This window comes from Marmota marmota, unplaced genomic scaffold (assembly GCF_001458135.2).
Source record: "Marmota marmota marmota unplaced genomic scaffold, marMar, whole genome shotgun sequence".
Taxonomy (NCBI): Eukaryota; Metazoa; Chordata; class Mammalia; order Rodentia; family Sciuridae; genus Marmota; species Marmota marmota.
In genome coordinates this window covers 58,323,955-58,336,838 of record NW_026000037.1, presented here as the reverse complement: position 1 = coordinate 58,336,838, position 12,884 = coordinate 58,323,955, and the positions used below count along the sequence as shown (strand labels likewise).

The 12,884-nt window shown below is 34.6% G+C and overlaps 1 protein-coding gene across 2 annotated transcripts in view; it reads left to right on the top strand.

Moving 5' to 3' along the window:
- Positions 1–10,674, top strand: part of LOC107136651 (calcium-binding mitochondrial carrier protein Aralar1) — a 224,861-nt gene extending 214,187 nt beyond the window's left edge. For both annotated transcript variants that reach the window (XM_048812484.1, XM_015478946.2), the window contains exons 6-9: positions 4,616–4,762; positions 6,949–7,087; positions 7,746–7,839; positions 9,961–10,674. In XM_048812484.1, coding sequence (XP_048668441.1) covers positions 4,616–4,762; positions 6,949–7,087; positions 7,746–7,839; positions 9,961–10,081 — 501 coding nt within the window. In that variant the 3' untranslated portion in view covers positions 10,082–10,674. The remainder of the gene's footprint in view (positions 1–4,615; positions 4,763–6,948; positions 7,088–7,745; positions 7,840–9,960) is intronic.
- Positions 10,675–12,884: the final 2,210 nt, after the last annotated feature.

Sequence of the window (12,884 nt, the reverse complement as noted above, 5' to 3'; positions counted from 1 at the left end):
CCTACAGGTACTATACCTGACTTAAATTATTTGAGTTTCTAGTATGTATTTGTTTAGTTTTCAATATATTAATGTAATATTTTCTCACACTTTGCCCAAATTATTCATGTTTTAATATAATATATTTAAAACATATTAGGTAGTCTATCAATTTAATCTTGTTGAAGCCCTCCAGAAGCTTTCTTTCTTTCTTTTTTTAATATTTATTCTTAAATTTTAGGTTTATGTGGTGCTGAGGGTCAAACCTGGTGCCTCATGCATGCTAGGCAAGAACTCTACCACCGAGCCACAATCCCCGCCTTTCTTTCTTTTTTAAAAAGTAGAATGCTGGGGGATGTGGCTCACTTTGCCTAGCATGCACAAGGCCTTGAATTTAACCCCCATTACTGCAAAAAAAAAAAAAAAATGTCATATAATATAAAATTAGCCCTTTGCCCCTGTTTAAAATTTTTTTTAAAAAAGTGTGTGATTTAGTGGCTTTTAGTGATATTCAGTGTTTTGCGACCACTACCTTCCTACCTCTATATAGTTCCAAAACATTTTCATTACTCCAAAAGAAACTGCAAAATTCATTTAGCATTCACTTCCTATTCTTGCTTTTCTTTCAACTTCTGGCAACCATCAATCTACTTTTTATTTCTATGGACATAACTGTTTCTGGATATTTCATATAAATGGAATCATGAAACATGACATTTTGAGTCTTTTATTTTTCCACTTACCTTAATATTTTCAAGGATTATCCATTTATAGTATCTTTTTGTACTTCCCCTTTTTTAGCAGAATAATATTTCATTTTATGAATGTTTGTTTTTTTTCTGTCTGTTCATCAGTTGATGGACATTTGGATTGTTTCCACCTTGTGACTGTTGTGAACAGTACTCTTGTATATATTCATACAAATATTTGTTCAAATATCTACCAAGGAGTGCAGTTGCTGGGTTGTATGATAATTCTTTTTAACTTTTTTGTTTTTGTAGTGATGGGTATCAAACCTGGGGCCTTGTGTGTGCTAGCAAGTACTGGGCTACTTCTCCAGCCCCTAAAACTTTCTGAAGAACCACCAATTGTTTTCCACAGCAGCTGTACAATTTTTCTGGTGTTTTCTGATCTACTTCATGGTCAGAAGCTGGACTTTGGAACTTGCAGCATAGTTGTTATTCTGTAATCTCCCTTTACCTTCATCCTGGATAATCCATTTGCCTTTCTATTATGTTGAATATTCTGTTTGCTGGAGATTTTCCTTATCATGGTTTACTTCTTTTTGGTGGAATACTTATTTATCAGCTTTCTGAGGAAAGTAAAATAGAACAATTTTAGATAATTTTCATATCTGAAAACCTCTTGCCTCGTCATTAAACTTAAATAGTATGGCAGGATATAGAATTTTAGTAGGAATTTATTTTTCTTATAATTTTGAAAGCATTTGTTTTCTAATTTGTGATGATGCCACTGAGATGGGCAGTGCCATTCTTTGTTTGTTTGTGGTGCTGGGGCTTGAACCCAAGGCCTTACACATGTTAAGCAAGCATTTCACCACGGAGCTATACCCCCAGCTCTTCCTATTTTATTTAGAGACAGGGTCTTGTGAAGTTGTTCATGTTTTCTTTTTCTGTTCTCTTTGTCCTTGGGTTTTATTTTGTTTTGTCCCTTTGCTGTGATTTTACTGGAGAATGGAGTTTAAAAAATAGTGAAGTATACAAATGTAGTCTAATCCAAAGTCATGCTATTTTTGACACTCTTGATATTTTCAGTTTACCTCATAGTTAGATGAAATGTATTTTCAAGTACATAACATCTTTACCTTTAGAATAGCTTGTTTACTTTGTCCTTTTCTTCCATTCCCCTATCCATCTAACCATCCTTTCAACAAGAAGCAGGATTTATTTATCTTTTATAAACCTACTATGTTGTTTTACTTCATTGTGGTGAACATAGATTTAACAACTATGCTGTTTAGGGCTGGGGTTGTTGCTCAATGGTAGAGCACTTGCTTAGCACGTGTGGGGCACTGGGTTTGATCTCAGCACCATATAAAAATGAATAAATAAAATAAAGTTTAAAAAAAAAACACTGTGCTGTTTTGTGGGTATTTGTAAAACCCAGTGCTTGTTCTCATCTTGTAAAATACTCAAACTTGAAAGGCTAAAAAGGTTTACACATCTGAAAAATGATTTTTTTTAAAAAGGAAATGTCTTCCCAACTAGCATTTTTTTTTTTTTTTTGGTTCCTCCAAAGATGACTTTCTCTCATTATTTTTCCCTTTGTTTATGGAAGATATCTGATAATATTATACCCCTGTATTTAATTATAGTATGTAAACTGAGAGATTTATATATGGAGCTCCTTTTTTTTGTTGTTTATTTAGTTTCTCATTTGAAGTTCTTAATTTTAATTTTTTAATATTTTTCAATTTTGGAAGACTTCAAATATATTTAAATGTAGAGAGAATAGTGTAATGAATTCCTATATATTCATTACCTATCAGCTTTTGACCAGAATTGTTTTATCCACCTCCTCAGTCAGCCTCCTGTAATATCATTTGGAAGTCAGTCCTGCACATACTATAATTTCATCTGTGGTTCTTCAAATATGTATCTTGAAAAGATAGAGTCCTTCAACTGTTGACCTATAGAAAACACAAAATCTATTTTAACATTGTTCTTTCAGTGAACATTCTGCTTTATCTTTAAATGTTCATATTTTCCTTAATACCACTATTAAAGCCAAGTTATATTCATAGTTGCCACTGGATATCGCTGGATGTTTAAGATATGCACATAGGGAAAATAAATATATAACAAAGACATAAAGAGAAACAAAGGAGAGAGGGAGGGAACATGTATGTGAGACAGGGCGTGGATTTTTGTGTGCTCTGAGGCTGCTAGGAATGTCTTTGCCATGGCAACCACTTTAAACCAATCTAATAAGACTAAAAATTCCTCTTATTTGAAGGTGCAGATTGGAATAAGGTGATGGGAAGATGAAGCAAGTTAGGTAGAATGTTTAGAGTGAAAAAAGAGAATAAGAGAAAATTTTGTCAAATATCTCTAGTTGTTTATTTTGTATTTTTTGTTCAATATAAGTGTCTGCCAGTTGACCCCACTTATATTGCTCTTCCAAGCAAATCCACACATATCTTTTTGTTTAGATGTTTCTTCAGTATTACTATTTAACTTTTTTTTTTTAAGAGAGAGAGAGAGAGAGAGAATTTTTTTAATATTTATTTTTTAGTTTTCGGTGGACACAGCATCTTTATTTTATTTGTATGTGGTGCTGAGGATCGAACCCAGTGCCCTGCCCATGCCAGGTGAGTGTGTTACCGCTTGAGCCACATCCCCAGCCTCTACCATTTAACTTTTTAAAGTCAAGACTGTTGAAAAACTTAGTAGGTTTAATGTACGTGTCTCTAGCTCATCACCCTACTATGGAATTATTTTTTAAAATTTTTTTGTTAAATATCATACACAAACAGAAAACCACATAAAACAAATGTATGCCTTAATGGATTATAAAACAAATACCCGCTAAGGTACTTTTACTGTCTTTGAATTACCAGTGGGAGAGCAAAAATCCTTAGGAAAATATAGTTAACTAAAAAAGAGTGAGACTTTTACCCAAAACTATTTTAAATGTCAGGAAAGATAAAGCAACATTGATTTGAAGGCTTTGATAAATAAATAGCAATGAAAATTATATTGTCTTATCTTTGAACAATATTTATATATTTAGATATGACTATTAATTTCCAGAGTTGCAGAGAATATAAAAATGGCATCTATGGCACATTATTATGTTGTGCCAACAGATCTATTTGGATTATATCATGGGTCCCCAGAGTAGAAATGCTCTGATTTTGACTTTTGTACAGAACCCAGGAGATTACTGGCATATTTTGTTGTTTTTATTGATATCACTTATTACAAAGTTTGACTGCATGGTAGTTCAAAAGTTCAGGGAGATTCTGGATTGTTTCATAGTTTGTGAGTAACTGTGCCCCAAACCCTATAGTGTGATAACTGAACACTGCTTATACAGTTTGTTATTCATAATTTTTGCTGTAGAGTTATGAAGTATTGCATTTACTGATTGGTAGAGTTTTACACTGAGTTTATTTTTAAAAAATGTTTGAATAAATGGTGTTAATTCAGAGAAAACATGTATAATTTTCATTGCAACATTTAAAACTGAAAAACTGAACAGAATGTAAACTCAATACAAGAAGTACTCTTGGATGACAAAGTCTTCAAGTAGGAGATAATAAGTTACTGTGTAGTTGAAAGGCTGAAATAAAGCACTGAAAACACTGTACTTACTTTGTTATTTTAGTGATGAAAACTTTGCAAGTATAATTTGAAGTTTCTTTTTCTCCTTTCTGTTATTGCCCAGCTCTAATTCATTCCTTTCCCTAAGGAGTAATATGTAGTATGTTTCTAAGGAAAAAAGTGTTTCTTAAATGAAATTTGAAAGTTTCATAGTAATTTCAGAGCTGTATATTGTTTCTGTAATAAGTGCATGTTTGCAGAAGAATGTTTGTCTTTCTTTCCTTTCTAAGACATGTACTTGGGATGTGCTTTAATCTATTTAATACCCGATTTTAAATTTTTTCCTCTAGGAGCTGCAGCTGGAACATGCAAGACAAGCCTTTGCACTGAAAGACAAAAGCAAAAGTGGCATGATTTCTGGTCTGGATTTTAGTGATATCATGGTTACCATTCGGTCTCACATGCTTACTCCTTTTGTGGAGGAAAACTTAGTTTCAGTAAGTAAAAAGCAAGTACTTTAACTTTATATTTCCTAAAACATTTTGAACTATTGGGTCCCAAATTGCCTCCCTGTACTCATATGACTCAACTATTCAAACTTAATGCTGGGTTGGTAGAAGGTAAATAGGTAGGGTGTGTGTGTGTGTGTGTGTGTGTGTGTGTGTGTGTGTTGGAGATACAGGTGAAATGGTGAGTGGTCTTTCCTCAGATTGTAGTTTTATTCAGAGCTATCATCTTGTTCTCATGTATTTCCAAATTATTTATTTCCATTTATGGAGTCCAGTTCAAGGGAAATGGGAGTTTGTAGACAAGGGTGAGTAGTTACTTCTTTCAGTGAGCAGTACCTGTCCCAGACACTGCTGCTGCCTTCTTGACTTCTTTCCACCCTACCAGACTCCCAAGGTCTTGTTACAAGGATGGCTTCTTCCTTTGTCTGCTGAAAGGATCTCCATTAGCCTCTGCATTGTTTTAATAACCATTCCCATGGCAGAAGGTATGGAGGAAATATGTGGCCAGCAGCCTTTGTGGATCACTCCTCTCTGCTCCTTCACCTGTTCATTCAGTGTTGACACATTATGCACAATTTTTTGTTCTGTAGAATTGCAGATTATATCATTTGGACCAATAGCTAACTCACATAATCTACTTCCTTGCATAAAATGGTGAAACTTTCTTCTCTTACCCATGTTTTTGTTCATGTGTTGTACTTGCATATAAGTTTTTGATTACTGCTTGTTTTGAAAAGAGGGAAGCCAATGAATGCTTTTGTTGTTTCAGCTGAAGATCATTATCCTGGTTTAGACTGGGGTAGAAAGATCAACTTCTGTTCTTTTTCTTCAATGAATTTGAACATGGAGCATGTCAGTTTCTCCTACATATTTCACCTCCCTGACACCTATCCCCACTCCCCTGCCTTTACCTCATACCCCAATTTAAAAAAAAAAAATGAAAAAAGGGAGGAAAGAAAGAGGAGACAGGGAAGGAGAGAAGGAAAGATAATCTTAGAGGAAAGGGCTCACTCTATCTTAGGGTGGGGGGGACCCATTTAATATTTTCCATCTGGGTTAGGTGGATATTATGGCCTCAGTTTACCAAAGGACATTTCTAGTCCTTAGAGGAATATGTTAAAAAATTTGAATCTTGCTTTTGAGTCACTGGTATACAAATTCAGGCTAATACAAGTATAATCTAATTTGGGTATGTGAGGGGTGTTGAGAGTGATTTGTTCACCATTACTAGACTGTTCATAATAGGCTTTTGTGATTAAGTTTGTTACATTGGTATTTCCATAAGCATTTCTTTGAGGTTTTCAAAAATTTGTTATGACTCTAAATAAATGTTTTTTTTTTTCCATGGTTCTTTGAGTTTTTAATAGAGAATGTTTTCAATCATGTGGTTTACTCTGACTTCTGACTTGGAAACTAGGCTCTTCTGAGTTTTTGTCCAAGTGAAGGGCAGAGAGAGAAATTACTTTCTCACCCTGCAGAGGTGATGAAGCCTACCTTGCTCCTTATTGCAGCATGAGGGAGCTTCTTTTATTTCTTTCACTGAAGGAATAATAGCACTTAAATTCTCACCAGATTTTTCTTACGTTTTTTGATATTTTGGGTAGTGTACCTTTTGTGCTGTAGATTCAGAGACCAGCACAGACTGTTAAGGATCTCAATTACTACAGTGGGCTTAAATTTTTTTAGGAAAGTTGATATATTGAAGTTGTCTTAAAATTTAAAGTTGCTGGGTTACAAAAAAGATTAAAGTTATCATATGGTTTTTGTGTATGTGTGTGGAGGAAATAAAAACGAGTTTAAATGCTGTTTCTTGTATTGTACATTGATATTTATTCAGGACTAGCAGGAGTTTTATTGTCAAAGGTCTTGAAATTCTGTTTAAATAACCATTATTCTTGATCTGTGATAATTGTTTTTGTTGTTTCTGACCTTATAGGTAGAACCATGAAGTCCAACTTCCAGATGGTGCTTTCTTCCTTAAAACCTACATTACGTAGACTTCTCTGAGGGCATGAAATGCACTGAGTGTTTCAGTATGATACATTCCTTGTATTTCTGTACTATTTGTTGATCAATTTAATGACAAAGACCCCTTGGATCTTCTTTGAGAAAAATGCGGTACCCAAAACACACTTGTTTTTGTTTATAAAATTTTTTGTGTTGTTATTTCCTAGGCTGCTGGAGGAAGTATCTCACATCAAGTTAGCTTCTCCTACTTCAATGCATTTAACTCCTTACTGAATAACATGGAGCTTGTTCGTAAGATATATAGCACTTTAGCTGGCACAAGGAAAGATATTGAGGTCACAAAGGGTAAGATTTAAAAATATTGACTTGAATCTCAGCATTTTTTTACTTTTCATCATCTAGGCAAGAGAGTGATCTAAGTTCACCATACTAAAGCCAGATCTAGACAAGTGTGTTACCATGTATGCACATGCTTCACTTTTGCTTCAGAAATCCAGGTGGATTTAATGGAATCCTGAAAAGTGGCTTTGACGGTTTTGAAAAGAACCTTGGCCCAATCTGTCAAATAGGTCATTGGCACTGTGGCAGCCGCTTTTTTGTTATAGGAAGAAGTTGCCACAGAAAGATGAGTAAGCCTACTCCTCTTGGTGTATTGTAATAGGATGTTTTGGGTAACTGGAGAACAGCCTCTTCTTTTATCTTGTAACTCTGGAGACCAAACTGGATAAACAAGATGAAAGAGAGGATTCTAATGAGATTATTTTATTATTAAAGTTAATTTATCTGTTTTTGCTGTTTCATTCTCTTAACATTTCATCTTTTACTGGCCTTCAGAAACACATAGTTATTCCTATGTAATTGAATTCAAGTATTTAAGTTTTAGACTTTTAAAATAGTACTAAAATTCCTTTAGTGTTCAGATTATTATAGTTGGTTAAGATAGAAATTTGTTATATATGGAAAGTCTTTCAAGATTTTAATAGTTTTTTTCTTTCTGTTTCAGAGGAATTTGCCCAGAATGCCATACGCTATGGACAAGTCACTCCACTAGAAATTGATATTCTATACCAGCTTGCAGACTTATATAATGCTTCAGGGTTAGTAAATATTCCAGTAATTCTTCATGGTATTTACTATAGGGCAGTTCTTTTAAAATGTGAAATAGCAGTTTGTTTTCAGTTCATTTTTTTTTAATATGTATTTTTTAGTTGTAGGTGGACATAATACCTTTATTTTATTTTTATGTGGTGCTGAAGATCAAATCCAGTGCCTCTCACATGCCAGGCGAGCGCTATACCACTGAGTCCCAGCCCTGTTTTCAGTTCATTTGAACAATATTTTATTTAGTATATAAATTCTAAGGAAAAGAAACACACAGATATGAGAAATAGAGGAGGAAAAAGAAGAGAAAAGATCAAGGGAAGTGCAGGAAGGTAAAAGAAGAGAGAACAGTGAGGAGAAGAAACGATAAAAAGGGATGGAAAGGGGAGGAAGAGATGGAACAGGAGAGATGAGAGAAGGGAATAAAGGATTGAGGGGCATGAGAGAGGAAAATTAGGAAAGGAAAAAATGAGAGAAAAGGGGGAAGAATAGAAAGGAGAGGGAAGAAAAAGATTGATTTAAACTTGGCTCTCTGAAAGTATTATGAATTTCAAGAGATTTGTGGAAATTTTCCTAAGTGTGTATATTTATGAAAATAAGCTGAAGTATATGGAGGAGTTTGTAACCTCAAATGGTGTAAATGGTCATTTTACTGAACAGTATATACCATTTTGAATAAATTTTGTGTTGCAGAGTATCATTTTCTTGAAATATACCTGTGACATTATTATCATAGCACCAAAATCAGATGTTTTATAAATTTTAAAAACCCAAAGCACATTGAGGGTATTTACTTTGCAAAGTCTTATGAAAATAGGAAAGAAAAACTCTTTAAAAAAATTTTTTTTAGTTGTAGATGGACACAATCCTTTATGTTCTTTCTTTCTTTATCTTTATGCGGTGCTGAGGACTGAACCCAGTGCCTCACATGGGCCAGGCGAGTGCTCTGCTACTGAGCCATAACCCCAGCCCTGAAAAACTCTATGGTACCCAGCAAACCTGTGGAAAGGGAACTTACAGAGATTGTTTTCTCTCATACGCGGAATATAGAGTAAAACAAAGGAAAGGGGGAGAGAAGAGTAGGATAGCATAAAGAACCAATGAAATACAAATTAATAGACTAGCAAAAGTAATTCTAGTAGAATAGAGAAAGGAGTTTGTGAAAGGGGAGGGAAAAGGATGGGGATCATGAACTGAAATCAGTTTCCAAGCATGTATGAGTTTGTTGGGAAGAACCCAACTATTCTGTACAACTATAAAACTCTAATAAAAACATTTTTTTTAAAAATTGAATTTTTTTAGTCTCTTCTAATAGTTAAGTATAACGGTATCTGAAAAATGGACTCTAACCCTAGAGCTCAAGGCTAATGGAAGGTCAATATATAATAGGTGATTTATTTATTGTGTTATGCTTCATAATGAATTGTTGTACTGGAAAGGATGGTGTTAAATATATGTATTAGCTGTCTTTGGTGATTGACATGAAATATCAGGCCATGTCTCATTCATCTGTAATTCACATTTTTAGACAGAGGTTCTGATTGTCCATTATGATATTAAATGCTTTCCCAAAGTATTTCTCAAAACTAGATCTAAAGTGTCTTTTTAGCTAGTTCATGAAATATACATATTTTAAAGTAGATTTTTGGGAATAATAGTGCATTTATGGTTCAAAATTCAAAGGATCTAAAAAAATGTACTATTAAAAAGACAAAAAAAAAAAGTCTCTCTCTTACCCTTGTGCCCTTCTTTAAAGGCAACCAATATTTATCAGTTTTGCATCTAAATTTTCTTCCAGGATACTTTGCACCTATTCATTAATAGATATATTGAGAGGGATGTATTGCATATGCACTGCTGTCAGTGTTTATACTTTGCTTCTGACAAGAATTATTTCTTCACTGTTAATATCTATCATTAATACAGTCCAACATTATTTCTCTGAAGTCTATAGCTTATTCTTATAAACAAAGTCTGAAGAATTCTTTTTTTCCTCACAAGAATTATCTGATCTGTGTGAATAGGGAAATAATTTTGTTTTGTTTTTAAGGAAAGATTCACTTGTTGTGAGCAGTGTGTCACTGTCTAATAATCCTTTCTTTCCCTTTTCTCTTAAGGCGCTTGACCTTAGCAGATATTGAGAGAATAGCCCCATTGGCTGAGGGGGCCTTGCCTTACAACCTGGCAGAACTTCAGAGACAGGTAGAAATAGTCTGTACTGAAATAATATGTACATGACAAACCTAAAGCTTCAGATTGCTGTGAAAATTTAAAGCTTTCTAGAGGAGGATTTTACTTAAAGATTACCTTTATTTAACTATTACTCTCATACTTACAGAATATTTTTATGGCATTATTATGTTTATGTTTTTGTTCTTTCAACTTTTTGAGGTAAAGAAAATAAGAATTCAAACATAGATGGGATCAGGCTGCTTTCCATTAGAATTAGCATTCTTTTCACTTCATTTGTCTAGTCATCCTTAAAGATTAGTGTTAGGTTCATTTTGTATCATTAAACTGTTATTTATAGGGTTTTTAAAGTACAAAACATTTCTCAAATTAATCACTTATTGGAATCATGCCTTATAGATTACAATAAGAAAAAAGGAAATGTACCTAATTAATGAACCAGAAAGAAAACCTTGACTATTATTACATTTTTAGTAATACAAGTTTTTAATGCTAAGGATAATTCAAAAATAGCTTCTGCATCCTATAAAGTTAATATAGTTCTACTTCTGATTTTACAAATAACTATCTTGGTGGGGAGAAAAAAAAAACACATGAAATGACCTTGAAGAGTAGAATAGAACAGTTTTTAACAAATCTTGTTTTAAACGGAAACCTCTACTTCTGTAGCACTTAGAGGAAGCTTCAGTTGTAGCCAAAGATCCTGTGGGTTGGTGTGGGGGTGAGGGTCAGGAGGGCCATCCTTGTCTTCCTGAGATTTCCTTGCTGTGGCCCAGATGGGACCTGTGGCCCTTGTACTTCTTTAGGAGACTGCTGTGCCACCCTAGGCTAGGAGTTGGGGAGGGTTTCTGAGGAACGGAATGACAGGAGTTGGGGGAAGCAGGTAGGTCAGAAGAAAAGACCCATGCCTACTTTTCTTTATTGTTGCCACATTGATGAGTAGCCAGGGATGGGCTTACCTGATTCACCTTCACCAAGTAGGTAAGTAAGGGATCAAGGCATTTAAGTATGGTTTCTTTGGGGAAGATTTGGTGGAAAATTTTTTCTTTTATTTGAGTTCCATGGAATGATATTCTGCCTCTGAAATTAGGATTTCCATGTCCACTTTATGTAATGAATAAGAACTTTTATGGTCAGTTGAAACAAACTGAAAATGGAAAAAAGAGCTTTTATATCTACATTTTATGGTAATACTTTAGTTGTGTGCTTGGTGTATAATAAAGCTTCCTACAGATTAAAATGAATGTGTAGCTCATTACAGTTTAGCTTCTTTTGTACTAAGAAAGTCCTGATATCATCAAAATTTATTTCCATCTCAAGTTATCAGATTCTTAAAAATAGATGGATTTATTCAAATTCACTCATTTTTTTTAAAATAAAATTTTATAAAATTATAAAAAGTTTGAGACATTGAAATATTTAAAGAGTTCTCACTGTATTCAATTTTATATTTTGTATACATTTATGAAAATTTGCTCTTGGATTTTGAAAAAACTTTATTTGGAAGGAGCTATTTTATGGTGTAATATGTCTATTATTGCGGTCCTTGGAGGTGTCCCTAATCTTTGTAATTGGGGAATATTTCATTTAGCTTATTAAAAACAATATAAACTGAGTTTAAAAGTTTCAACTCATTTCCTCCTTCATTGGCTTTTTCTTTAAAAAATGTGTATTTTTAGTTGTAGATGGGCACAATATCTTTAATTTTTTAAAAATAATTTTTAGTTGTAGATGGACACAATATCTATATTTTTATTTATTTTTATGTGGTGCCCACGGCCTTACGCATGCGAGGCAAGAGCTCCACCACTGAGCTACAATCCAGCCCAATATCTTTGCTTTTTGTGTGGTGCTGAGGATGGAACCCAGTGACTCATGTGTGTGCTAGGTGAGCGATCTACCACTGAGCCACAATTCCAGCCCTTCATTGGCTTTTCTGCTGCTCATGCTCTTTACTCACCTCTTTTGCTCCCAGCAGTTTCCTTAGAAGCCAAAACTGAAACTTGTTTTGTATCCTTTATAATTCTTTGTCCTTAGGAAGATGATGAAATCCTGCTCCTAGTATGTATTTTCTTCAAGGAAGATACAAGATGCCTTCAGTGGCAGTGCTGATTTGATGCTTTTAATGCTGACATGGGTGGCTTCAAGGGTTTTTTTAGATGCTTAGGTAATAAGCACCACTGCTTTCTTCTTTTCTGGTTCTCTAGAGAGGTAGTTGGGTGCTTCTTTGCCTTTTCCCTAAACCTGGGATGATATAGGGATCTGGAATCTCTGTAGAGCAGGTAGAGTTCTTGGGTATTCTTGCATTGTTCCTCATGGGAAGAATCTCAGAGCCTGCATTTTTTGTTTTTCCTCTTGTATCTCACATAAATTAGGTAGTCTTACTACTGAAGGTTATGTATAAAGAAATAAAAATTAAGATTTTAGGGCTGGGGCTGGGATTGTAGCTCAGCGGTAGAGCTCTTGCCTAGCACGGACGGGACCCAGGTTCCATCCTCAGCACCACATAAAAATAAAGGCAATGTGCAATCTACACCTAAAAAAAAAAAAAAAAAAGATTTTAGGGCTGGGGTTGTGGCTCAGCGGTAGAGTGCTCGCCTCGCATGTGTGAGACCCTGGGTTCACGATCATCAGCACCATATACAAAAATAAACAAGTGGGGCTGGGGATGTGGCTCAAGTGGTAGCGCGCTCGCCTGGCATGCGTGCGGCCCGGGTTCGATCCTCAGCACCACATACAAACAAAGATGTTGTGTCCCCCAAAAACTAAAAAATAAATATTAAAAATTCTCTCTCTCTCTCTCTCTCTCTCTCTCTCTCTCTCTCTCCCTCTCCCTCTCCCTCTCCCTCTC